Below are 27,210 nucleotides of genomic sequence, written 5' to 3'. Positions count from 1 at the left end.
TTAAAATAAATATGTTTCTTTTAAATTTACTGTCATCTTTCATATAGGTTCCTCCTCTGCAGTTTTCAAAGGCAGCATAGGGTAGCAGAGCTCAAAACAGACTCTTCCACTTCCTGGCTGGCTGAGCTTCCTGAGCCTGTGTCCTTGTCTGTGAAGAGAGGACAGTGCCTTCCCTGTCAGCCTTAAATAATGTAGCATGGATTCTGCAAAGGGCTAAGCACACACTGCTTGGTCAGGACTTTTCCTGTTTAGATAGAACTGTGTCTTGGTTGTAAATCCAGTATGAAGCATTTCCCCTCACAGATTTTGTCAAAGTCATGGTCCTTACTGTTGAGGGACCAAGGAAATCCTGCAAGTGGTACATTCTTCAGCTCCTCTACCCTTAATGGTGGATTTGGTTCCCTAACTCACTTACCAAGGAGGGTGCTGTCCATTTACCTGGAGGTGCTGAAAACACTACTGCTGTATTCCATTTGTGTGTAATCAGAGATTTGTAGCCTGTAATGGAAGAGGCCTTCTGGAGGGGATGCCAAGAGAACTAGAAAAAGCCTGTGTCCCAAAATAAACAGAATTTGATTATGAAGACTGGAATGTGAATGCATGAGAAGGGGATTGTATAAGACAGTAACAAGGGCTAGATGAATGGGTGGTGGTTGTGGGTGGTGATGACTGAAGAGGGGGTGGGGGTGACTGGGAGGGGAGCTGGTCTGTGGAATGAGAGGCACGGAGGTGAGGACCGTTGGCTTTGGAGTCTGTCTTCCCATTTCAACAGCTCTGCCTCTAACAGGCACAAGATAAAGGGTGCCACATATGTTAGCTTTAATGTTGGCGATGATTAGACCAGAATAAGCTTGTTTCAGCAATGATCTTTAAAGGCAGGGGGGAACTTCCCTCGTGGTCCAGTGATTATGATTTCACCTTCCAGTGCAGGGGCTGTGGATTTGATCCCTGGTCTGGGAGCTAAGATCCCACATGCCTGATGGCCAAAAAAAACAAAACATAGAACAGAAACAGTATTTTTGTTTCAATTCAATAAAGACTTTAAAATGGTCCACTTAAAAAGATACTTAAAAAATTTTTTTTAACGTAGCATAAGAATGTATATTTTCAACTACCTTGTTAGATCCCTTGGAGAAGGAAATAGCTACGCACTCTAGCATTCTTGCCTGGGAAATCCCATGGACAGAGGAGCCTGGGGGGCTGCAGTCCATGGGGTCTCAAAGAGTCAGACACGACTGAGCAACGAATACACTGTTATGTCTAAAAAATGCATACTCGTTTGGAAACGTGGTAAAATACAAAAGTGCTTCAAAGAACAGATACAAATCTTGTATTCCAGAAATAGCTGCCGTTTACCTTTTTCTAGGTTCCAGAGTATTGACTGAATTATCAGTTGTAGATGTGTGTCTTCTAAGTACTCAATCACAGTAGGCTCTGGGGGAGTTCTCATGTCAGAAATGTGCACAGGCCACGAAAGAGGAAGTGGGGATTCACAGAGCATCCCTGTGGTGTAGAAGTCTGGGCATCATCCACTAATCTGTAATCTGTGTAGCTGGCAGGAACACATGGCATTCGTCCAGAGCTTAGGGACTCACTGCATTTGCTAAGAAATGTGCTACAACGTCACCATCTTTTCTTGCTGAGTCTCTTTCATTTCTCATGTTGTTCACATCAGACAGTCCCTCCCTTATATATGGGATTTTATTAGGAATTTCAGAGGACTCTTCTTATAGCCTTTGCACTTGCTCAACATTCTTACTTTAAACACAGTCCCCATCATCATTTCAGAGGAGGTTGATTTGTATGAACACATCTCAGGAATTCCACCTGTGTCTAACAAACTCTGCTGACCGATTACTTAAAACGTCTTGAGAGAACGTGCCTGTGTTTCAGACCCTTACTTGTTTAACAGAACTGAGGATTCCCAAAGCAGACACAGCGCCAACCACTGGCGCAGTGGCCCTTCCCCAGTAGTCGAGTCCACGGGAGAGGCTGTATCCTTCAGTCCGCCACCATCCGTGCACTCTTCTCCCTGGGGTCTCACTCACAGAGTTAGGTGACACCAGCATCATTTGAAGGCCAGCGGACTGGCTCTGAGCTGAGACCGCTCTGTCTGTGAGTTGGTGCTGTCATTTAATGTTAAACACACCTTTGAGGTGGCACAGGAAAAAACTGCTCATTTGGGAAGCAGAGTCTTGGCGCTTCAGCCTCAGGGTTGTCTGGAACTTGCTTTCCCTCTGGCACTAGAGTTTGGGCCAGGCCCCTGAAACAACTTGGCCTTGTTTCCATTTTTGCTTTTTTTTTTTTTGCAACTCTAGAAATGGGACTTTTTGCTCAGTCACTGAATTGAGAGAATCCTGTCAGCTTGCTATTGCTAGTGAAAATCTGAGTAAACAGGATATGACACTAAGCTTATAGTGCTGACTCTGAAAATTATTCATACTTACTGTGTCTTCACAGTGTGCTCTGAGAGCTAGGCATTCATTCTTTCGTTCATTTCTTTGGCTTCGCTGGATCTTAGTGGCAGCCCACGGGGTCTTTGATCTTCGTTGTGGCATGGGGATCTTTTTCAGTTGCTACCACAAATAGGTCACCTCTAGGTGACCACAAGCAGAGTTGTAAAAACAGTTTACACCATCTAAAGGAATGTAGAGGATGAAGCAAGTAAAATAGTTCGTATAATAAGAAAAAAGTAACTGTCAGGAACAAAATCAGAAATTAATACAAAAATATTAGTTGTCTAAATCCATTTATGTTTACCATATCTCTATACAAAAGATTATAACTAAGATTAGGATAAAAAAGAAATTAACAAACTAGATATATAGCTAACTAAAAATATTTAAATGGTGATACAAAAGTAAAAGCTAAAGTGTAGACAAAATAAATCAGGTGTATGTGAATGGAAACAAAAGACAGTAATGATAATTTCAGAATTGAAGGCAAAATGTATTAAAGGGAACAAAGCTGGTTTCAAATGTTATGGTGCTTGACAACTAAACTGTAACAATCTTAAAGTTATTTCTTCCTAAGAAATAGCATTTTTTCTTAAACATAATAATCTGGCAGAAATACAATTATGAGAAACTAACAACTCTGTCATTCTTTGGTATAGTTTATAATAAAATACTGACTTCTCTGCTCAGTTTTGCTATAATCCTAATACTGCTCTAAATGCAGGAGACCCAGTTTGATTTCTGGGTCAGGAAGATCCGCTGGAGAAGGGATAGGCTACCCACTGTAGTATTCTTGGGCTTCCGTTGTGACTCAGCTGGTAAAGAATCCGTCTGCAATTCAAGAGACCTGGGTTCAGTCCCTGGGTTGGGAGGATCCCCTGGTGAAGGGAGTGGCTACCCACTCTAATATTCTGGCCTGGAGAATTCCATGGACTGTATAGTCCATGGGGTCGCAAAGAGTCAGACACGACTGAGCAACTTTCACATTCTAATGCTGCTCTAAAAAAGTTAACTTCACTAATTAAAAACAAACCTGGCATGTTTTCGAGTGTTCTGAAATAATTTGTGAGAAGCTGAATTACTAATTACTGCATTGTTGTTTTTCAGTCACTAAGTTGTGTCCAACTATTTTTGACCACATGGACTGCAGCACACCAGACTTCCCTGTCCTTCACTTACCTCCTGGAGTTTGCTCAGACTCATGTCCATTGAGTCAGTTATGCCGTCCGACCATCTCATCCTCTTTTGTCCCCTTCTCCTCCTGCCTCAATCTTTCCCGGCATCAGGGTCTTTTTCAATGAGTTGACTCTTCGCATCAGGTGGCCAAAGTATTGGAGCTTCAGCTTCAGCACCAGTCCTTCCAATGAATATTCAGGGTTGATTTCCTGTAGGATTGACTAGTTTGATCTCCTTGCAGTCCAAGGGACTCTCAAGAGTCTTCCCAGCACCACAATTCGAAAGCATTTTTTCAGCGCTCAGCCTTCTTTATGGTCCAGCTCTCACATCCATGTGTGACTACTAGGAAAATGACTACATGGACCTTTGTCAGCAGTGTGATATCTCTGCTTTTTGATCTGCTGTCTAGATTTGTCATAGCTTTTCTTCCAAGGAGTAAGCGTCTTTTAATTTTGTGGCTGCAGTCAATCTGCGGTGATTTTGTAGCCCAAGAAAATGAAATCTGACACTGTTTCCACTTTTTCCCTATCTATTTACCATGAAGTGATGGGACCAAATGCCAGGATCTTCAATTTCTGACTGTTGAGTTTTAAGCCAACTTTTTCCACTCTCCTGTTTCACTTTCATCAAGAGGCTCTTTAGTTCTTTGATTTCTGCCATAATGGTGGTGCCATCTGCCTATCTGAGGTTATTGATATTTCTCCTGACAATCTTGATTCCAGCTTGTGCTTCCTCCAGCCCAGCATTTTGCATGGTGTACCCTGCATATAAAGTTAAATAAGCAGGGTGACAATACAGCCTTGATGTACTCCTTTCTCTATTTGGAACCAGACTGTTGTTCCATGTCCAGTTCTAACTGTTGCTTCTTGACCTGCATACAGATTTCTCAGGAAGGCAGGTAAGATGGTCTGGTATTCGCTTCTCTTGAAAAACTTTCCATAGTTTCTTGTGATTCACACAGTCAAAGGCTTTAGCATAGTCAATGAAGCAGAAGTAGATATTTTTCTGAAATTCCTTTGCTTTTTCTATGATCCAACGGATGCTGTCAGTTTGATCTCTGGTTCCTCTTTTCTTAATCCAATTTGAATATCTGAAATTTCTCAGTTCATGTACTATTGTAGCCTAGTTTGAAGGATTTTGAGCTTTACCTTGCTAGCATGTGAAATGAGTGCAATTGTGTGGTAGTTTGAACATTCTTTGGTATTTTCCTTCTTTGGAGTTGGAATGAAAACCAATGTTTTCCTTTATATTAGAATAAAGCAAATACGTGTTTGGTGCTTGCTAATATTCAGCATTTTAACTGGTGTGTGTGTGTGTGTGCACACGTGCATGCGTGCGTACACTCGCTCAGTTCCTCAGTCGTGTCTGACTCTTTCGGACCCCCTGGACTGTAGCCCACCAGGCTTCTCTGTCCGTGGGATTTTCCAGGCAAGGATACTGGAGTGTGTTGCCATTTTCTCCCCCAAGGGCTCTTCCAACCCAGGGGTTGAACCCCTGTCTCTGTGTCTCCTGCACTGCAGGTGTATCCTTTACCAGTGAGCCTCTGGGAAAGCCCTTGTTAACCAGTGTCCTACCCAGTTACAGTTGTCTATTGTAAATGAAGAGACAGCACTGTCATTATGTGCAAATGGTTTGAATGTTTCCTTGGAAAATCCAAAAGAAAAAAATGTAAGAATGTTAAGAATTCCTGAGTGTAACAGACATTATACTTGAAAAAAAAAAAAAAAATCCAAAGATTTCCACATACCAGCAATATTCACTTGGAGAATAAAATGGAACAACAGATCCCTTTTTCAGTTCCAACAAAAGATAGAAAATGCCTAAGAAGACACCTCAGGAAGTCCTGAGTAACTGGAAAAACACTTGGGATCTCTGTAATGACAGTGCAGTAGCTGTCAGTCCTGCTGCTTTTAATTTGGCAATAAATATGCTCCATTTAATCTGGCAGCGATTCCTGCTTTTATTCTTCATGGCTTCCTCTGGAGGCAGATTAAAGCTTGCCAATGTTTTTTCCTTCCTTTTACCAGTAAGGAAACTGAGGCTTTTTTTGGTCGTTTTTGTGACACAGTGTATCAGGGCACAATTCATGAGAGAAAAGCTGGTGTGATACTAACTCTTGATGTCCTAGCCTTTTCATACTAATCTATTTTCTGTATTTTCTTCAGGGTACATGTATTTCTTTAAAAATTAAGCTGGGAATTGAGTGTCAAATTGAGAATAATTCTCCTTTCTCTGCTGAGCTGTGGATATTTTAATTTGTAACTGTAAGGACTCGCGCGGATCACTTTTGTTTTGAATTGTTTTGGTGAAAAGAGGGAAACATATTTCTACAATTTTAATGGCTGTTCATCGTAATTCCTTAATGAGTGATCAGACTAGAAGTGGAATTAATTTTGTAGCTATGCTTGCTCCTGGGATAATGCCGTCAAGCTCCGTAAATGGCCTCGGTACTTTCCATTTCTATTTGGGTGCTTATAACACAAAGAGCCTGGGACTTTCTTCAGAGGTTAATTTTTATTTTATTGAGTTACTTCTTTAGCTAGCTAGCCATGTCGGGTCTTAGTTGCCGCCCGTGGCATCTGACTAGGGATCGAACCTGGGCCCCCTGCATTGGGAGCTCGGAGTCTTAGCCACTGGACCACTGGGGAAATCCCCACAGTTTAATCTTTAAAGAGGTATGCTGCTCTGGTTTCCCAAGATGTTTGTAACAAATTACCATAAACTTCATGGCTTAAAATGACTGCAATTTTCTCTCTCACAATTCTGGAGGCTCGAAGTTCAAAGTCTCTGGGTGCAAATCAAGGCGGTGGGCAGTGCAGCCTTTGGAGGCTGTAGGGAAACTCCATTCCTTGCCTTTTGCCTCTGGTGGTCACGTAGATTCCTGGACTGAGGCCATATCACTCCGACCTCTGCCTCTGTGGTCACAGTGCCACCACCTCTACTTCCATCAGGCTTCCCTGGTGGCTCAAATGGTAAAGAATCTGCCTGCCAATGCAAGAGACCCAGGTTCAATCCCTGGGTCAGGAAGATCCCCTGGAGAAGGAAACAGCAACCCACTCCAGTATTCTTGCCTGGGAAATCCCAAGGACAGAGGAGGGTGGTGGTCTCCAGTCCATGGGGCTGTAGGAGTTGGACACAGCTTAGTGACTAAACTACCACCTACTTGCGTCCGCTCTGTTTCCCTCTTGTAGGGATTGTTGATTGTATTTAGTGCCCTCTGGATAATCCAGGAACTGGCCCTCTTCTCCAGATCCTTCATTTAATCACACCTGCATCTCTCTCCCTGAAGAAAGCGTGCTCTGGAGGCAGTTGGAACAGAACTTACATACTCGTCAATTGCTAGCCCCCGACCTTGGCCAAGCTACCTAACCTCTTTGCACTTCAGTTCCTTCATCTGAAAATGGAACTAATACACACCTATCTCAGACTCTTCGAAAGGGTTAAGAGAAATAATGTTGATTCAGCTATTACTTGGTTTCTTATTTTCTTGAGTTGACAGCTTAGTTTGGACTCATGTGTGTATCTCCGGAGCCCATTCCATCCCGGGCACAGTAGTTGTCTGATAAATGTTGACTGAGTAGTTTTCTGCCCTCTGAAGGGGAGTGTGGCATTGCTCTGCCATCTGCTGGACCTCAGCTGGGGTCAGCTTGGTAGTGATGGGCCATCCCTGTGTGAGAGTTGAGAGCCATTAACTTGGGAAACTGGGGAGATCCATGCAAAGCAGAAACCCTAACACTGTGGTTTCTGAGTAAATGGGCTAAGTTGAGTGCATGTGTGATGCAGGGGAATAACTTTTTTTATTAATTTATTTTTGGCTGTGCTGGGTCTTCGTTGCTGGGTGGGCTTTCTCTGTTGTGGCACGTGGGGGGCTACTCTCTAGTTGCACCGGCTTCTCACTGCTGTGACTTCTCTTGGTGCAGAGTACAGGCTCAGTAGTTGTGGTGCATAGGTTGAGTTGCTCTGTTCAGTTGATGTGTGGGATCTTCCCAGACCAGGGGTCAAACCTGTGTCTCCTGCATTGGCAGATGGATTCTTTACCGCTAGACCACCAGGAAGGTCCAGGAAGGAACAATTGATCCAGAAAGTTATAAATGGGCATAATGAGTGTCCAGATCTTCCCACACACACGCGCTTTTCGTAAGAGATTGATTTTTTACCTTTGGTATCTTGGCTTTGTGGGCTTCCCCAGTGGCTCAGCAGTAAAGAATCTGCCTGCAATGCAGGAGATGCACGTTCCATCCCTGGGTTGGGAAGATCCCCTGGAGGAGGAAATGGCAACCCACTCCAGGATTCTTGCCTGGAGAATCCTGTGGACAGAGGACCATGGCTGGCTACGGTCCTTTGGGTCACAAAAGAGTCAGATACCACAGAGCAACTAAACACATGCATACATAGACACACACACATCTTGGCCTTGTGCTCACAATCGGTGTAAACGTCTCGCGGTTAGGGAAGGGAGCTCGATTCATTCCTGCGAGGGTCCCCTTGGCTCAGTGTTGCGCTCCTTGAGAACACAGGTTAGCGAGGCAGCGATGTGTGTGTTCTCTGCCTGCCTGCCGAGCACTTGCGCACGGGATTGAGCGCTCAGCCTGAAGCTTGCTGCCAGCAGAGTGAAGGGTTACGGGGCATGAGCAGTTACTGGCCCAGCCGTGGCCTTGGTTCATGAGTCATTCGGCTTCTAGTGCTCCTGAGTCACAGCCTGTCCTGCACATCTCCTTGCTGACTCATCTGTGCCCTGTGTAGGGGCCGGGGGCCTCCTGCAGTGATCAGGCATCACGTCACTGAGGAATGTGGTGGGGGCTGGGCTCAGGGAACCGACAGCCCCTCTGCTCAGACCCTTCATGCTTGCTGCTTGCAGGGAGAGGAGGCAGCTGGAGCATTGGAAAGGGAGTTCCCTGGGAGCAGCAAAGAGGGATGCACAGGACGGAGTGCTGAGTGCAGGGTGGAAGAGCATCGCGTCGCAGACACACGCGGGAGGGAGAAAGGAGCACTTCTGAGCGTGCATCAGGGCTTCGGGACATTGACGCTTTATATCACTATATTCTTAGTGATAGGTGATACTTAACACCTGTCGTTGCCATATTTAGGGTTTAATCTACCTCCCTTTCATCCTGATGATGCCTTTTAGGTGCTCTCACCAGTTACTTATGGCCACAGATCAGCAGACTTTGAAAGAGATCTTTCGTGGAAGGAGAAACTAAATGTATTTAACCAGGAAAGAGCAGGATAGACATTTGAGAGTCTCTTGGGCTCTAGACAGTACTGGACGAACGCAAAAGTAGGAAGAGAAATCTGGATCCTCAGTTTCTAAAGCGTCCGGAGAATAGAGGTGATGACCAGAAGCAATCTGACAATAGCACTGAGTTGTGGGGTTGAGAGTGAGGGGGTCCCAGCAGGGAGAGCGGCTGAGGCTGGACCTGGGGACTGGCTCCCGACAGCGCTGACTGCGAGTCTCTCTGGGCCCTGTGGGTATACACAGGAGGAGGACGTGCAGTCCCTCTCCTGTCGAAGTCACCTGTCCCAAGGATCAGCTCAGCTCATCACTGGACTCCACCAAGTTCTAGTGTACAGGTGCACAGAGAGCCCCAGTGGCAGGAGGGGCTGTGGGCCCAGCCCTCCCGGGGGGTCTTTCTGGCTGAACAGAAGGAGAGGTACGCTGAGCTCGGTTCAGCTCACAACCATGGATGGGGCCATTTCCCCAGAAGTCTTCAGATCGCTCTCTTCTATACTGCTTAATCTGTTTAAAGTAACTACAAGGGAAAAGACACTTTTGAATTTGGGAAAACAATGCTTTTGTTGTTCAGTCGCTCAGTCACGTTAGACTCTCTTCGACCCCATGGACTGCAGCACGCCAGGCTTCCCTATCCTTCACCGTCTCCTGGAGCTTGCTCAAACTCATGAACTTTGAGTCGGTGATGCTATCCAACCATCTCATCCTCTGTCGCAATGTTAATGATAGATCTTAAGCCAATGACTCTCTTTTCATTTTTTTTCCGTAGTGTCAAATCAACAGTGCCTTGACTTCCTTCCATACTGCTCTGGAGCTTGCAGTAGACCAGAGGGAAATCCAGCATGTTTGTCTCTATGAAATTGGTAAGTGTTGAATGTCGGTCCAGTCGCCTGTCATGAAATAGTCTATTAACACAGCAGTTTATGTCCAGCTTCTTGTCCTGCAAGTTTTAATGCATTCCTGTGCGCTCTTTCACTGTTAACGCTGTGCAGTTTGTGTCTTTGTGAAATGCTGGCTGCCTTTTGTAATAACAGTACTTTGTTACCATAGCGGAAGTAGCAATACTTATCTCAGTGAATTCTCATTACTTCTTTCCAATAATTTGTTCCTTTGACGATTTGACTCTAGGCTAATAGGCACAGTTGAATGAATAGAGTAAGAACCAATTTTGGAAAAAAAAAAAAAACAATTTTGACTCTTTTATTGGACTGGATATTAAAATTCAGAACTGTTATCTCTTCCCTCCCACCAATGTGTACCTGAGAAGAAAAGTCCGGCTTAGGAGAGATTGGGTGAATGGATTCCAAACCCAGTTAGCTCTTCTACCAACTAACTAGGAGACCTCACCCTGCAGTAGCCCTTGGAGCAGCTGTGTGGTTTAGATGAAAGTACCCAAATGAGCGTGAGGCAGGGTACCTGGCACACGTGTTAGCCACTTCCTCCTGCTTCTCCCCTCTTGGGAGATGCATTTATAGACAGACTCGGAGGCATTTGTTTGCCCAAGATTTAGCCCCCCTCTCCCAAAGGGGGAGATCCCTCCCCCAAAGTTGTTGCTATATTTTTTTTTTTTTGGCTGACTGCACTAAAATACATTAGTGATTCCATAATCCTTGACTGTGACAGTGGCTTAATTATGCTGAGACGCATAAACACAACTTTGGACTTGAAACAGCAGAAACACATTTTAGTAAGGGATTCATGCTTTTTAGAGATTGAGCCAAGACTTCAAGGTCACACTATATATAGTTCATGTACAAGGAATGAAGGAGGGAGCAGAGACGGGAGAAAAGATGAGGTGGTGATGAGAACCAAAAGTTAAATTGAGACTCCAAAGGCTTTCGTCAGAGACACAAAAGAGATGGAGGAAGCCTGGGGAGGCAGTTGTCACCTGGCAGCGTGGACCTTACAGTGCCTGCTGCTTGCTTGCCTGCTGTAGATATATTTGTCTTCTTGAATCTTTTTTTTTTTTTTTTTTTAAGGAAGAGTGCTAACTGATTGAGAACTGCCCAATAAACAGTATTATGTTTTATACGTCTGCTATAGCTTAGAAAGTGAAGATCAAATGTGATCCAGTGGGAAATATATTTTTCTGCAGTCTAACCTCTGCTGGGGGGCTTCCCTGGTGGCTCAGTGGTAAAGAACCCACCTGCCAATGCAGGAAATTTGAGTTTGATCCCGGGGTCAGGAAGAGAGAAGGAGATGACAACCCTTTCCAATATTCTTTTCTGGGAAATCCCCTGGACGGAAGAGCCTGGCGGACTACAGTCCATGGGGCCACAAGAGAGACATGACTTAGCAACTAAACAACAACAACCAACTTGCTGGAGCTCTGGTTTGTGGCCATAATGTGGAAGGGAATATGAGACACGGTAGTATAGAACTTGAAGAACTGGCTTTGGTGACCTTTCATGTTTCTTGTTTAGGATACTCTTTTTTTCTTCTAGTTTCATGGAGATAGAGTTGACATGTAACATTGTAGTAAAGTGTCCAACATAAAGATTTGATACTGTATATATTGCAGACTGATGATGGTGGCCTTTTCTTGTGTGTGCACCACTTCTGGGTCTGTGGAGGGGCAGAATGTTAGAGCTGAAGAAAGCTTAGAAATCATGGAACCCAGTGCTGGGGACTTAGGGTTAACCTGGGGTGTGGGTGGAGGGCGGAAACAGCACAATCAGAACTCAGCCTCCTTATTTTGGTTTGGTGCTACCGCCCACCTCTACTTTTGCACTGAATCCAAGTCTTACCCTGAAGTCTATTTTAGGATGGAAATAACTAGCCCCAGGTTTTACTCTAAAATACGTCAACTTCATATCATATCCCGTGGAGTTTGACGCTGAATTTCCTGAAAGTGTGGCTTCCCCTCATCCCTGTAGGGTGTCAGGTGACGTGACTTCTTCGTGGAGTGGATAACAGAATTTGTTAGGCAGATTGCAGAAAGGAGAGCGTGATGGCCTTTGATCCTCAGCCCTTCCCTCTTCTAAGCCGTGTGACCCTGAGCAAGTCACGAAGCCTCTTCATGCCTTAGGCTTTCTCCTTGGTCAGGAGCGGCACCATCAGCCACCTTTCCAAGACTGCACTGGGGTTAGAGAGAATTACATCAGGTGCCTGGCACACACAGGGCTGGCTCTGTGATGGGGAGCTGCTGTTACTAACAGCAGAGGATAAATCTCCTTATATCCTTGCTGCTGTTGCTTCTCCCCACCCCTACCTACCCCCAGGATGCCAGCCTAAGGATGTTTTGCTCTGAGAGAGCTGGGTCCTTTCTCTGCCCCCCAGAGGGAGAGTGGCAAATACTTAATGTCTCACTGGCTCGCTCTCTACTCCTCTGCGCAGTTTGCTAATTACCAGTGATCGTGAACGCGCTGGTGAGTATGTGAGACTTCCGAGGTGGTCACCGTGTTATATAATCTAGTCGTCTCTTTTTCTCTGACTGTTCTTGGGAGAGAAGCACTGCTGTGCTTAGGTTTATTGCACGACTGGAGACAAATTAGACCATTTTCCTCAAAATCTTTACGCCTTTCCCTTCTATACTGCCTCACCGGTTGTGAAATCAGAGATGCTGTGTCTTCCTCAAAGCATCCCACTGAAAATGTTTAAGAAGAAAAAGAGAATTATGAAGTTCTCAGGTGGTTTACATGGAACACTTGCAGAGGAAGTCAGCAGGATGAGAGATGTGTAACCTACAGATGGGCTGAAAAGCCTGTTATTTTGCTGTTCAGTCGCTAAGTCATGTCCGACTCTTGCAATCCCATGGACTGTAGCTCACCAGGCTCCTCTGTTCATGGGATTTTTGAGGCAAGAACACTGGAGTGGGTTGCCACGTGCTTCTCCAAGGGATCGTCCCGATCCAGGTATCGAACCTGTGTCTCCTTCATTGTCAGGTGAATTCTTTACCACTGAGCCACCAGGGAAGCCTGTGTTACTTTAGGATCCTTTTCTAAAAACGTCTGTTTCACAGGTTGGTGCAGCATGATAGAGCTGAATTTCAAGGACGCGTTCGATTCCTTTGAGAGGCTAAAAAATGAGTCCCGGTGGTCCCAGTGCTACTACGCCTACCTAACCGCAGGTGAGTGGATCCCGGGACACGTGGTCACAGCACGCCCTCCTTTGTCTCAGACTGGCGCCCTCTTGCTGTTGGATGGAGAACGACGGGCAGAGGATGCGGAAGAGTGTTCTTGACAGTTTCCCACAGCACGTGTTGTTGTTTCTGTTCAGTGGCTGAGTTGTGTCTGACTCTTTGAGACCCCGTGGGCTCCAGTAGCCAGGCTCCTCTGTCCTGCACCATCTCCCGGGGCTTGCTCAAACTCACGTCCATTGAGCCGGTAATGCCATTGGACCATCTTGTCCTCTGTTGTCCCCTTCTCCTCCTGCCCTCAATCTTTCCCGGCATCGGGATTTTTTCCAGTGAATCAGATCTTCAGATCAGGTAGCTAAAGTACTGTTTTGGACTGCAAGTAAATAGCAGCTGAATACAGCTCCCACCCACCCAGTGGAACGTTGGGAACTTAGATGCTGCACGGCCTGCCCCTTCCAGTGCCCCCCCAGGGCTGGGTCCGTCACATGCTGAGTCCTGGACATGCCTGTTATGACATTCTCGTTTTCGTACACCTTGTCCTAAACAGCCTCAACTTACCCTCACCCGTCTCCTTTTTTTCCTCAAATCTATTTTTCATTTATCAGGCGCTTAAAGAATTTTAAAGCATTGAACACGTCTTTTAAATCGTGTTCATATCTTCGTTTGCATTGTTAGTGCCCTCGTTTTGAGCTGCACAGGTTTTGAGTAGTCTGTTCCAGCCTTGTTTTGCCTCTTAACCCTGTTATAATTAGTGTGATTTTGCAGAGCACAAGGTGTTTAAACACTGCATGTCATTATGGCAGAAACAACTTACACTTTCTGACAGGTGTATCAGTGTACGTTGCCTTTTCCCCTTTCATGAACAGATAGGTAAAGACATGCTGCCACCTGGTGGACAGAACAGCTCTCTGTGCCCTGAGCCCCATGAATTGCCTGTGTGATGCAGAATGGTTTAGGTAGGGATGGAAGAGACCCAGGGAGTGTACTTCTCCTGCCTCTAGCAATGAGCTTTCCTTACACACCCACAGAAGCGATTCTTTTACTTAAAATTTAAAACTGATCCAAGCATTATTTTAAATATATTCTTATTTCTCTGAAGGTTTGCATTTAATAGAACATCTCCTCTCATTCCATCCCTGCAACTGGTCTCTTTAAAATGGGAAAAGAATTAACAGTGACCCGTGTGTATATCCAGAATGTTCTGGAACTGCAGTCCATTAGCAATCAGGATGGAAGCCCTTACACCCACAGGCCTTCCTGTAGACCCCACAGGGTGTTAATCCGTTTTCATCTGGCTCTTGTTGTTGATGTTTGAGTAGGAATATTTTCAGTATGCTGCTAGGATACTCTAAGGGTTGGTTTACAGAACTCAGAGGCATCTCAGATGAAAATTGCAGCTGTTTATTGAGTGGGCTTGGTGTGCCCTGCACGGTGATGAACCAAAACAGAGAGGCTGCTGTTGCTGTGGGGTGATAGGATCAGGTAGTCAGTGTGGGCAGGTATTTATTTATTTGTTTTATGTTAATTGGAGGATAATTGCTTTACTATATTGTGTTGGTTTCCGCCATACATCAACATGAATCAGCCACAGGTATACATATGTCCCCTCCCTCTTGAACTTTCCACCCCTTCCCACCTCTCTAGGTTGCCACACAGCACCTGATTGGAGCTCCCTGCATAATACAGCACTTTCCCACTGGCTGCCTGTTTTACATGTGGTCGTTGTGTTTCCATGATACTCTCTCCATTCGTCTCACCCTATCACACATTCTGTCCACAAGTCTGTCTCCATGCTGCGTCTCCATTGCTTGATGAATGGATAAAGCTGTGGTATATATATACACAATAGGCTATTCCTTAGCCATAAAAATGTACACATTTGAGTCAGTCCTAATGAGGTGGATGAACCTAGAGCCTGTTACACAGAGTGAAGTGAGTCAGAAAGAGAAAAACAGGTATCATATATTAACGCATATATATGGAATCTAGAAAGGTGATACTGATGAGTTATGTATGTTTTTTTAATCTTTGTGGAACATAGAGCATGAACAAATAAATGTACAGTGTGGCTCTATAGAGGAGCATTTATTCTCACTGGAAATCCCAGGATCACATCAGTTGTAGGAGATGATAAAGCATGAAAGACTCCAGTCTCCACCTCTCCACGGGGGTTTCGTGAAGATGATGTGTGAAGAGCTTCACGTAAAGAGGGCTCAGGGAGGTCGGGGGGTGGTGCTTGCCGTAGAGCTCTCAGTGCAGGCTGCTTGCAGGAGCTGTTATCTGAGTTGGCTTGGAGGACTGGTATGTGTTACAGGCAGCGCCTGAGAAGATGGGCATTACAGGACTGGAAACACTGCCACTGGGGACTTAGTTCCTTGTTGTTGTTCTTTTAAATCATTTTTCTTTTTTTCTCTTTTTCTCTACTCTTGGCAGATTTCAATTTATAATACAGTATTATCGTCTGTAGTCACCATGTTGTTATACATTAGATCTTCAAACTTTGTTTATCTTATAGCTGAGAGGTTTCTTTAAATTATGGTTCGGTTCAGTTCAGTTCAGTCGCTCAGTCATGTCCAACTCTCTGCGACCCCATGAATCGCAGCACGCCAGGCCTCCCTGTCCATCACCATCTCCCGGAGTTCACTCAGACTCACGTCCATCGAGTCCATGATGCCACCCAGCCATCTTATCCTGGGTGGTCCCCTTCTCCTCCTGCCCCCAAGCCCTCCCAGCATCAGAGTCTTTTCCAATGAGTCAACTCTTTGCATGAGGTGGCCAAAGTACTGGAGCTTCAGCTTCAGCATCATTCCTTCCAAAGAAATCCCAGGGTTGATCTCCTTCAGAATAGACTGGTTGGATCTCCTTGCAGTCCAAGGGACCCTCAAGAGTCTTCTCCAACACGACAGTTCAAAAGCATCAATTTTTCGGCGATCAGCCTTCTTCACAGTCCAACTCTCACATCCATACATGACCACAGGAAAAACCATAGCCTTGACTAGACGGACCTTAGTCGGCAAAGTAGTGTCTCTGCTCTTGAATATACTATCTAGGTTGGTCATAACTTTCCTTCCAAGGAGTAAGTGTCTTTTAATTTCATGGCTGCAATCACCATCTGCAGTGATTTTGGAGCCCCCAAAAATAAAGTCTGACACTGTTTCTACTGTTTCCCCATCTATTTCCCATGAAGTGATGGGACCGGATGCCATGATCTTCGTTTTCTGAATGTTGAGCTTTAAGCCAACTTTTTCACTCTCCTCTTTCACTTTCATCAAGAGGCTTTTTAGTTCCTCTTCACTTTCTGCCATAAGGGTGGTGTCATCTGCATATCTGAGGTTATTGATATTTCTCCTGGCAATCTTGATTCCAGCTTGTGTTTCTTCCTGTCCAGCGTTTCTCATGATGTACTCTGCATAGAAGTTAAATAAGCAGGCTGACAATATACAGCCTTGACGTACTCCTTTTCCTATTTGGAATCAGTCTGTTGTTCCATGTCCAGTTCGAACTGTTGCTTCCTGACCTGCATAGAGATTTCTCAAGAGGCAGGTCAGGTGGTCTGGTATTCCTATCTCTTTCAGAATTTTCCACAGTTTCTTGTGATCCACACAGTCAAAGGCTTTGGCATAGTCAATAAAGCAGAAATAGATGTTTTTCTGGAACTCTCTTGCTTTTTCCATGATCCAGCGGATGTTGGCAATTTGATCTTTGGTTCCTCTGCCTTTTCTAAAACCAGCTTGAACATCAGGGAGTTCATGGTTCACGTATTGCTGAAGCCCTGGCTTGGAGAATTTTGAGCATTAGTTTACTAGCATGTGAGATGAGTGCAATTGTGTGGTAGTTTGAGCATTCTTTGGCATTGCCTTTCTTTGGGATTGGAATGAAAACTGATCTTTTCCAGTCCTGTGGCCACTGCTGAGTTTTCCAAATGTGCTGGCATATTGAGTGCAGCACTTTCACAGCATCATCTTCCAGGGTTTGAAACAGCTCAACTGGAATTCCATCACCTCCACTAGCTTTGTTCATAGTGATGCTTTCTAAGGCCCACTTGACTTCACTTTCCATGATGTCTGGCTCTAGATTAGTGATCACATCATCATGATTATCTGGGTCGTGAAGATCTTTTTTGTACAGTTCTTCCGTGTATTCTTGCCACCTCTTCTTAATATCTTCTACTTCTGTTAGGTCCATACCATTTCTGTCCTTTATCGAGCCCATCTTTGCATGAAATGTTCCCTTGGTATCTCTAATTTTCTTGAAGAGATCTCTAGTCTTTCCCATTCTGTTGTTTTCCTCTATTTCTTTGCATTGATCGCTGAAGAAGGCTTATCTCTCCTTGCTATTCTTTGGAACTCTGCATTCAGGTGCTTATATCTTTCCTTTTCTCCCTGGCTTTTCGCCTCTCTTCTTTTCACAGCCATTTGTAAGGCCTCCCCAGACAGCCATTTTGCTTTTTCGCATTTCTTTTCCATGGGGATGGTCTTGATCCCTGTCTCCTGTACAATGTCACAAACCTCATTCCATAGTTCATCAGGCACTCTATCAGATCTAGTCCCTTAAATCTATTTCTCACTTCCACTGTATAATCATAAGGGATTTGATTTAGGTCATACCTGAATGGTCTAGCAGTTTTCCCTACTTTCTTCAATTTGAGTCTGAATTTGGTAATAAGGAGTTCATGATCTGAGCCACAGTCAGCTCCTGGTCTTGTTTTTGTTGACTGCATAGAGCTTCTCCATCTTTGGCTGCAAAGAATATAATCAATCTGATTTCGGTGTTGACCATCTGGTGATGTCCATGTGTAGAGTCTTCTCTTGTGTTGTTGGAAGAGGGTGTTTGCTATGACCAGTGCATTTTCTTGGCTAAACTCTATTAGCCTTTGCCCTGCTTCATTCTGTACTCCAAGGCCAAATTTGCCTGTTACTCCAGGTGTTTCTTGACTTCCTCCTTTTGCATTCCAGTCCCCTATAATGAAAAGGACATCTTTTTTGGGTGTTAGTTCTCAAAGGTCTTGTAGGTCTTCATAGAACCGTTCAACTTCAGCTTCTTCAGCGTTACTGGTTGGGGCATAGACTTGGATAACTGATATTAAATGGTTTGCCTTGGAGACGAACAGAGATCATTCTGTCATTTTTGAGATTGCATCCAAGTACTGCATTTCGGACTCTTTTTTTGACCATGATGGCTATTCCGTTTCTTCTGAGGGATTCCTGCCCACAGTAGTAGATGTAACGGTCATCTGAGTTAAATTCACCCATTCCAGTCCATTTTAGTTCGCTGATTCCTAGAATGTCGACGTTCACCCTTGCCATACATAACGTAAAATCTACTTTAACCATTAAAAAAAAATTTTTTTTTGGCTACACTGGACAGCTTGCAGAATCTTATTTCCCCAGGCCTCTGAAGGTGAAAGCCCAGAATCCTAACTACTGGACCTCCAGGGAATTCCCTGTTTTAACCATTTTTAAGTGTGTGGTTCAGTGGCGTTAAGTTCTTTGATAGCCATCACCACTGCCCAACTTTCTTTTTGAAAAGTGAAACTCGATGATCTTTATTTATTTTGTGTGTGTGTTTGTGTAGCAGTTTTATTAAAGTGAAAAAGGGACAGAGAAATCTTCTGACACAGACATCAGAAGGGGGATGGAGAGTGCCCCACTGCTAGTTTTCATCAAAGCCTTATATACTTTTACCAGACCCATTCCCACAACATACTTCTTAAGATAACAAGATTAGTTGGAAGGTTCTTGTTAAGGAGAAACATGTCCTCAAGCAAGATACGTTGTTACATTGACTAAGACAAAACAATGTCGAAAAAAGCGCTTGTCCTTTTCACCTTCTTGAGGACTCCAGACCTCTGTCCCCTTCGCAAAAGCCCCAGACCCCTTTCTCCTCCTTGGGGACTCGGGACTTCTTATCAACCTACCTAGGAATTGACTCTCTCATTCCCCTCTTTTCTTTTAGGAGTGAAACTCTATGATCTTTCAACAAGAACTACGGCCCCCCCCGCCCCCCCCCCCCCCCCCCCGTGCCCATGCCAACCCCTAATAAACTCTGCTCCTTCTGTCTATATGAATTTGACTATTCTAGGTTTCTCAAGCAGGTAGCCTCAACAGTATCTGTTGATTGAATCTGGCTTATTTCACTTAACATAGTGTCCTCAAGGTTCATCCATCGTGTACTATGTGTCAGGATTGCATTCATTTTGAAGGCTGAATAATATTCCATCGTGTGTACAGACCACGTTTTATTTGTTCATTGTCCGTGGACGCTGGTGGTGGTCCCACCCTTTGGCTGTCGTGAATGATGCTGCTAGGAATGTGGTTCTTTTTGAAACCCTGGTTTCCGTGCCATTTAGTACATTACCCGAAGTGTAATGTAGGAAGTGGGATGGCTGGACCATATCCTTGTACTATTCTTGCAAATTTTCTAGGAGTTTGAAATTACATCAAAATAAGTTACCCCAAAAGATTAGAATATCTCTTTAAGGGCTTCCCTGGTGGCTCATTGGTAAAGAATCCACCTGCCAGTGGGGGAGACGTTAAGTTTAATCCCTGGTCCAGAAAGATCCCCTGGAAAAGGAAATGACAGCCCACCCCACTGTTCTTGCCTGGAAACTCCATGGACAGAGGAGCCTGATGGGCTACAGTCCATAGGGTCGCAAAAGAATCGGACACAACTGAGCAACTAATGACAACAATAAAGCTTAGTCCTAATGGACGGGCCAAGCATCCTAAGTCTGTGTAGGTCTCAGACTTAGGATAAATCAGAGATGCTCATGCTTTCTAATATCTGCATCCTTTGAGACAACTGTCTGTAACTTATGAAAAGGAAGTGGTATATATATGCTTTAGGATCTGAGGTACTAGTGTTATAGACCTGCAGAGGTGATTCAGATCCTGATATTGTTGATGTTTATGACTCTCATGTGTGCCCACATTTGCTCATTCCTTTTTAGAAAATTATGTGACTATATAATAATAATATCAGTTATGTAAGGAAACCTCAAGCTAGGGGCAGCAGAAATTACTATTTTTCACTGATTTACTGTGTGACCTCAGGCAAGTCTTTTAACTTTCCTGGGTCTATAATACGATCAAATTGTTTTACAAAACAATCACCGACCTTCCTTCTGGTTTTGAAATGTTGTAACACAACAGATGAGGTCATTTTGGATGGGTTCAGACCCCACATCGGGACCAGTACTGCTTCCAAAACTGAGAATGGGATTATCTCTCCCTTTTCATATTCAGGCTAATCCCAGTGATTCCCAGGAGAAATCTTCTGCCTTTCCCATCACCTTGATATCCTCAGCTTTCTCCAGGCCTTGCTGCTTGTATTTCTTTGACCTTCTAGTAGCTGCTCATCCTCTGACATGCCACAGCCCTGTGCCTGGCTTGACCAAGCCCCAGAATGTGAGAATGGGACCATCTAGTTTTAGGATTGCTCAAATAAAGAAGGAAGAACTAGCAAATCAATGGACATTCCAAGTGGGGATTGAAAAACAGTATGTGCCAAAGACAAAATCAACAAGAAATTAATAGAAAGGAATTCAGTGTCATGGGAGTTGCAAAGAGGATGACAAAGCCAGATGGAGGAGGTGGGACTGCAGCCTGGTATGAAGTTTGGAGAAGGGAGAGAGCAGGTGAAGCAGAGGCAGTGTGATTTGAGTCTTTGCCTGGGGCTCAGGGTAGATGAAGATCAAAGTCTTAGCCCCCTCCAAGGCTCAGCTTGGCTGCATTGTTCCTTAGAGCTGTCCGACCACTCCAAAGAGAAACCATCCCTTCCCTCGTTGAGCTGTTTGAAAGTAACTTTGATGCCAAGACTCCCAAGGCGCTCTTCCCTGCATCCATTGTAGCTCTGGAATTGTGGGTGATCTCTCTCCAGCTGAAATTCAAGTTTCTTCTGGCTGTAAGCATGTGTATTTCTTCTTCACATCCTGATGGTGGCTGTAGGTAGTAGGTGCCCAATGAACATACCCGTGACTACTTCATGACAGTGAAGGACTGTCATATACAGGACTACTTCATGACTTTCTTTCCAGGCACAGGGATGTCCCTCTACCAGTGTGAAGCTTTCACAGTCCTCCCAGTTCTTGCCTAGTTTTCATTTTTCTTCCACTTTCCAAGGGTGTGAGCTCTAATGGGACTGTGCTCTGTGACAATATCTACGTCGATAGTTTCCCCAACATGTTCCTGTAAAGTTCAGGGAACCTAGCAGCAGGGAAATAATTATTGAATCAGTGGAATGAGGATCAGCAGGTTGGTGTAGTCCCACATGTAACAGTCTTTACAAATATCTTCTGCCATTTTCTCCTTTGGTAATAACCTTTTCCAAGCGTCATCAACCTGGGTATCCCTTAGTGGTATTTTCCCCCTAAATACTGTAAAGATTATGACGATGGTTTCTTACAGTTTGTCAGGGAGCCACCGGTGATGTGGACGGGGCACAGATTGTCTTTAAAGAAGTTCAGAAGCTCTTCAAAAGGAAAAACAATCAGATTGAACAGTTTTCTGTGAAAAAGGTTTGTTGGAACTTGCTGATCTGGTGTGTCGTTTATAATGGATATTTCTAACCATGGTCACCTTGGACAGCAAATGGAAATCCTAGAAAATTAGGGAATCCTGTGCAAAGCTGATCTCCTTGCTGAGCAAGTAGCTCACGACTGTGAGAGAATATTCTCGCGTGTCATCCTGCTCCGAATGCAAAGTACTGGTTGGTTGCAAATAATTAAAGCTATTGTTTGCTATTGTTTCTTTGAATGAAGAGAGACATTACTGACCCTATGGAGCTCATGGGCCCCTGGAGAGGGAGTGCATATATCTGAAGGGTGAGGTAGCCTCAGAGGAGTGCAGATCAGCAGAACCTGGGCAAGAGATACAGACTCTGGGTTCTCATCTAGTGAAACTGTCACATTGGGTGATGAATAAAAAGCAAGAACGTGCATCAGATTGACCAGCAGAAAGGCCCAGGGCTGTAGTGAGAAAGGCCCTCATATATTTCTGTACTTTTTTAAGAATACAGTTTAGCTGAATTATAGTAGGTTATAGGACAGCTTGTCATATCCTGAATTCTGCATGTTTTCAGTTGGAAGTTTTTATTGAATGAACATTTAATGGTTTAGTTGAGTATAAACTGGGTTGTAATGGGGAATGCCCCCAAGAGGACTGGGACTAATTAGAAAACTAAAAAGTCAATAAAACCATAACTAAAAGGCCTCTAGTATTACAGCCTTCATATAAACCCATTGAGTTAATATCTGTCACCCAGCTTTTATAAATTCCTTAGACTCAAACCGAAATGAATCTGGTTTCATCCTGCAGTTTTTAAAATATGTCCTGGATCTCGACAGTAGATTGCATTGAATAATGAGAGAAAGGCATATCTACCAATATAACAAAAATAAAAAAGCAAAATTCAGAGAGAAATTTTCATTTTTAGCTGTCTTTGTGGGAGGGGATTTTTCATATCAAATATGAACCATGTATTTTTAAAAATGTCTCTGAAGTATTTGTCTTTTTAGTTAGTTTGTTTGTTTTAAATGTAGCCTAATCATTCTAACTGCTTGCAGGCAGAGAGATTTCGGAAACAAACCCCAACGAGAGCACTCTGCGTGCTGGCATCCATCGAAGTGTTGTACTTGTGGAAAGCCCTCCCCAACTGCTCCCCACCAAACCTACAGAGGATGAGTCAAGGTAAAAAAGAAAGTACACACAGCAGCCTGTTCCTTCACTGTCTCACTCATCTGCTCTGACTCAGAGAGTACAAATCTGTCACTCTCTGGGACCAATGGCCTGGTGGTTAAGAAAATCCCATCACTTAGGTATTAGGGATAGAAAGCCCTGGAAGGGACAGATTCAGGAGTGTGTGGTGATGCTCTCTGATCATCGGGGTTATTAATATTTTGGAAATGTCATCTTAGGTATATGCTGCCCTTCTCCAGAATTGATTTTGTATTAATATTTTGGACTCAGGTTTATCGGATTGTTCTGCAGTGACACTAGTTTGTGATCAAATATAGCATTTTCCATTGAATTCCAATGGAATTAGGCTAGTCTAGGTCTTTGTTGCTGCACGCAGGCATTTCTCTAGATGGGGCAAGAGTGGGGGCTGCCCTTCATTGTAGGGTGCGGGCTTCTCATTGCAGCGGCATTTTTGTTGTTGTTGTTTTGGAGCACAGGCTCTAGGGTGCAGGGGCTTCAGTAGTTGCAGCACGTGGGCTCAGTAGTGGCAGCTCCTGGGCTCTAGAGCACAGGCTCAGTAGTTGCGGCAAACGGGCTTAGTTGCTCCACGGCAGGTGGGATCTTCCCGGACTAGGGATCGAACCCATGTCTCCTGCATTGGTAAATGGGTTCTTTGCCCCTGAGTCCCATGCTTTTATCATCAGACTTAGATGCCTTTTGCTTATTAAGAAAAAAAACAGGTTTCCTCTCAAAGGTCAAAAAGTTTGTCAGTATTGATATTCCAGAGCAGAGTAATACATCACCAAAAGAAGTTGTACACTGAGGCCTTGTATTTAGAGTAGGCGTGTAACCCTCCCAAGGAGATTGAAAAGTGAAAGAAAGTGAAGTTGCTCCGTCGTGTCCGACTCTTTGCGACCCCATGGATTGCAGCCTAAGAGGCTCCTCTATCTATGGGATTTTCCACGCGAGAATACTAGAGTGGGTTGCCGTTTCCTTCTCCAGGAGATCTTCCTGACCTGGGGATCAAACCTGGGTTGATCCCACATTGTAGGCAGACGCTTTACTATCTGAGCCACCAGAGAACCCAAGGAGATTACTTGAAAGGAAATAAAATTGTTTTTGGATGTGCAAGTTCTGCTCTGTTATTTAAAAAGATTCATAATTTAAAACCCATTCCTGATTGTTGATGCAAGTCTGGAATATCTACCAATGTCTAACTCAAAGGAACAGTGAAGAATTTTAGGGACTGTGTTCTTTTGAATGCACAAGTGTAGGCTATGTATTTAGAGATAATTCAAACACACATGCAAATATAAAATATAATTGGCAGGCACAAGAAAGATTATCACTTTCTTGGACTAAGGAGACTCACTAATGGATGAGGAAGGGGAACCTTCTCAGTTTGAACTCAGTAAGTTGCTAAGCAATGAGAGTCTTAACTCCTGATGATACTTAAGTGAATGTATTCCCTTCTTGCTGTCTTTACTTCTCTTTAAGCTTGCCATGGAGTAGATGATTCATCTGTCGTTGGATTAAAGTATTTGCTTCTTGGTGCCATACACAAATGTCTAGGGAACTCAGAAGATGCTGTTCAGGTAAACTGTTCATGTGGTGTCATAGCTAAGGAAACTGAACTATGAAAAGCTACATATAGGCTTGTGAATGAGAAAAAGGAAAAAGCGTTGCACAAAGCCAGTCTCCCATCACAGTATGAATTTCATCCACTTTATTAGATGAAGGTCATCCTCTCAGATGCCAGAAGTTGGTGATGGTTCATGTTCGTTTTTAATGTGACTTCAGAGCCTTTGAATATTTCTTCACCTATGGGCTCCTTTTCTGGCAGTATCTGTTTATCAAAGATGACAATCTTAATTGGTGGAGGAGGAAGTGAGGAGGCAGTTTTGTTAGTTCATTCCAATAACATCTGTATTACTTTCAGTTCTTTCAGAGAGCTGTCAAAGATGAGTTGTGTCGTCAGAATAACTTATACGTTCAGCCATATGCTTGCTATGAACTTGGCTGTCTTCTATTAGACAAACCAGAGGTAAGATCTTGCCTATTTTCTTAAATAGTGTTCATCAGCAAAACTGTGGAAGTGAACAGGCACAAAACATCCTTCATTTAAAACAAGTTGGTTTTTTTGTTTTGTTTTGTTTTCCTTGATTTCACATGGGATGAATCCAAGAAGCTACTAATCCTATATCACTGTGTTGAAGGATGTAATCTATTCCCTGGAGTTACAATGATAAACATAGCTTTTGGAACAAAAATTCATTTGAGGCAGAATCATTCTTTTTTTTTAGAGTTATAATTATAATATGATTATAATATAATCATTATGATGTAATGTGGTTTATTCAGATGAATACAGAATTACATTGTGATCCCAGTGCTATCATTTATTTTTAGTGTATGATACCAATTAAGTTACTTAACCATATACTTTGTTCCTAATCTATAAAACAGGATAAAAAATACCTGCCTTTCCAATTTAATAAAGACTGTAGTGAGAATAAATGAGGATGATGTGTAGGATTACTTAAAATTTTTTAGAATACCTTTTAAATTTGAGGGATTATTAAGATGTATATTTAAGCACAATGGTGCAGTTTTTAAAAAACAGAATTTTAACAGTGCTGGATTTGCTTAATACCTTCTTTTAGAAGCTCAGTTATTGACTATATAAAATTCTAAGTTTCAATAAATTCAAGTCAGCTTTCAAATATATGGATTTTTTAAAAAGTTGAGCTAAATCAACAGAAATATTCTAGCCTAATCCTTAAATATGTCATCTGATAAGTCTTGTCATTTGAAATTCTAATTTTACCAAAAGAGAAAATGCAGTTTTTATGAATTTTGGTAGAAATTTCTAACGCCATATTCTTTAAGATAATTTTTACTCTTAATGCAACCTAAAATACATATACATAAAATACAACAAGTATGATTTATCTCTTGAAAAATGAAGCTGATTGTTCTCAATTAGTATTGCCTTCCAAAAGAGATCTAGCTTAGTGACTTCCAATAAACTTAAATTATAAAATTTAGATTGTTTAGTAGGGTCTTAAACTATTTTAACTCTTTTAGTTGTTTATAGAATAATAGTTAAAATTATGAAAAATTATCAAGTAATTCCTTGATGTAAACATCATTATATTAAAGAAAAATTGAGTCATTATGCTTGAATGAGCAGTTGACTCCCCTCTAGGTCACCATGAATTGTTGGAATTAACAAATCTTCTATTATAACATTTTCTGCTTGAGTATATATAAACATAGGTGTTAAGAGATAATGTGTTTTTCTTATATTCATAGACTGTAGGAAGAGGCAGAACTCTCCTTCTTCAAGCAAAGGTAAAAATGCCCAAGAATCCCCAATCTCTCTTTTTCCAGTGACCTTGTCCTCTGTGTGTACTCTTGAGCCTGAATTCAAGAGGTTTTGTGAAAAGATTGTCCTGGTTGATAATATTTCTGGAGGGGGAAGTCATAACTGAATCAGTGAGCAGTTGATTTTTAAGTAAAATTACACAAAAAATTCCTATGAAATTGCTCATCCTGCTTTATAGAAACTCTTCTTGTTTGAGTGGGAAAATAACTTGGTTTCACAACTGTGTTCGTGAGTTGAGAAGTTTAGCAGCAACTTCGAATAACATAAGGGAAATTTTCCAAAGACAGCATTTAATAACATTCAGTTGACATTTTAAAAACAGACAAGAATTTGAAGTTTGGGGAATTAAAAAAAAAAAAAGTGTGAAGCCGTTATTAGGAGCATAAGGAGTTGTACTATGGGAAGCACAAGGTGCGGTGTGGTTAATACTGTAGTCGCACTGACAGCTTAGCTAATAGTCTCTCTCTCTGGTCTTGCAGGAGGATTTCTCTGGCTACGACTTTGAAAACAGGTTGCATGTCCGCATTCATGCTGCTCTGGCCTCAGTGAGGGAACTGGTCCCTCAGTGACAGACCCCGAGTTCCTGCTGTGTCCCTCCCCAACACAGGTTCTGCACTTTAAAAGCAGAGCACACCGCTCTTACGAAGATCAGCTTTTCTTCCGAAAACCGTCTGGGCCCAGGACACGTTTCCTCAGTTAGGCTGATGTATTAAAGATCTCCTCTTTTAAACACATAGCTTAAAAAAGAAAAATGATGATGATGGTAGTAATAATAACTAACCACCTGGGGAGAGGGTTAAGTGACCTTGTTCAAACATTTTAGTTTTGTGATTTATTATTTTTAAAATAAAAGTAAACTAAATATTCAACCTGCGATCTTGTAGGAATGCCTACCTGAAGCACACATCTGACTGGGTAACACAACGTACCTGTAAAATTATTAACAGTATCACAACATAGTATTTATATTGTGTTTTGAAAAAATAGCAGTGCTTTCCAGTTTTACTTTATCCTCAAACTATTCCTGTGAATAATAGCACAGATATTCTAATCTCCATTGTCCAGAAAATGAGCCTCAGGCACAAAAAAGCAAATTGAATTATTCCAATTAATTATTCCTCTTATTATAGAGTCTTGAATAGAATGCAGGTCTCCTGACCACAGACCAAATAATTTTTATTGTAAAAACAAATATAACCCAGAATTCC

The 27,210-nt window shown here is 43.0% G+C and overlaps 1 protein-coding gene across 2 annotated transcripts in view; it reads left to right on the top strand.

Annotated features, from left to right (window-relative positions):
• TTC39C (tetratricopeptide repeat domain 39C) overlaps nt 1-26,921 on the top strand; it is a 100,661-nt gene extending 73,740 nt beyond the window's left edge. The window contains exons 7-15 of one of the 2 annotated variants that reach the window (XM_052660392.1): nt 9,632-9,725; nt 12,824-12,931; nt 21,346-21,455; nt 22,503-22,626; nt 24,112-24,209; nt 24,554-24,658; nt 25,930-25,968; nt 26,482-26,513; nt 26,610-26,921. In XM_052660392.1, coding sequence (XP_052516352.1) covers nt 9,632-9,725; nt 12,824-12,931; nt 21,346-21,455; nt 22,503-22,626; nt 24,112-24,209; nt 24,554-24,658; nt 25,930-25,968; nt 26,482-26,513; nt 26,610-26,715 — 816 coding nt within the window. In that variant the 3' untranslated portion in view covers nt 26,716-26,921. Of the gene's footprint in view, nt 1-9,631; nt 9,726-12,823; nt 12,932-21,345; nt 21,456-22,502; nt 22,627-24,111; nt 24,210-24,553; nt 24,659-25,929; nt 25,969-26,481 lie in introns of both variants that reach the window. The other variant, XM_052660393.1, reaches the window with a different exon arrangement.
• The last annotated feature ends 289 nt before the right edge of the window (nt 26,922-27,210 follow it).

The sequence above is a fragment of the Budorcas taxicolor genome, chromosome 22, assembly GCF_023091745.1.
Source record: "Budorcas taxicolor isolate Tak-1 chromosome 22, Takin1.1, whole genome shotgun sequence".
NCBI classification, from domain to species: Eukaryota; Metazoa; Chordata; class Mammalia; order Artiodactyla; family Bovidae; genus Budorcas; species Budorcas taxicolor.
This window is presented reverse-complemented; position numbering and strand designations above follow the sequence as displayed.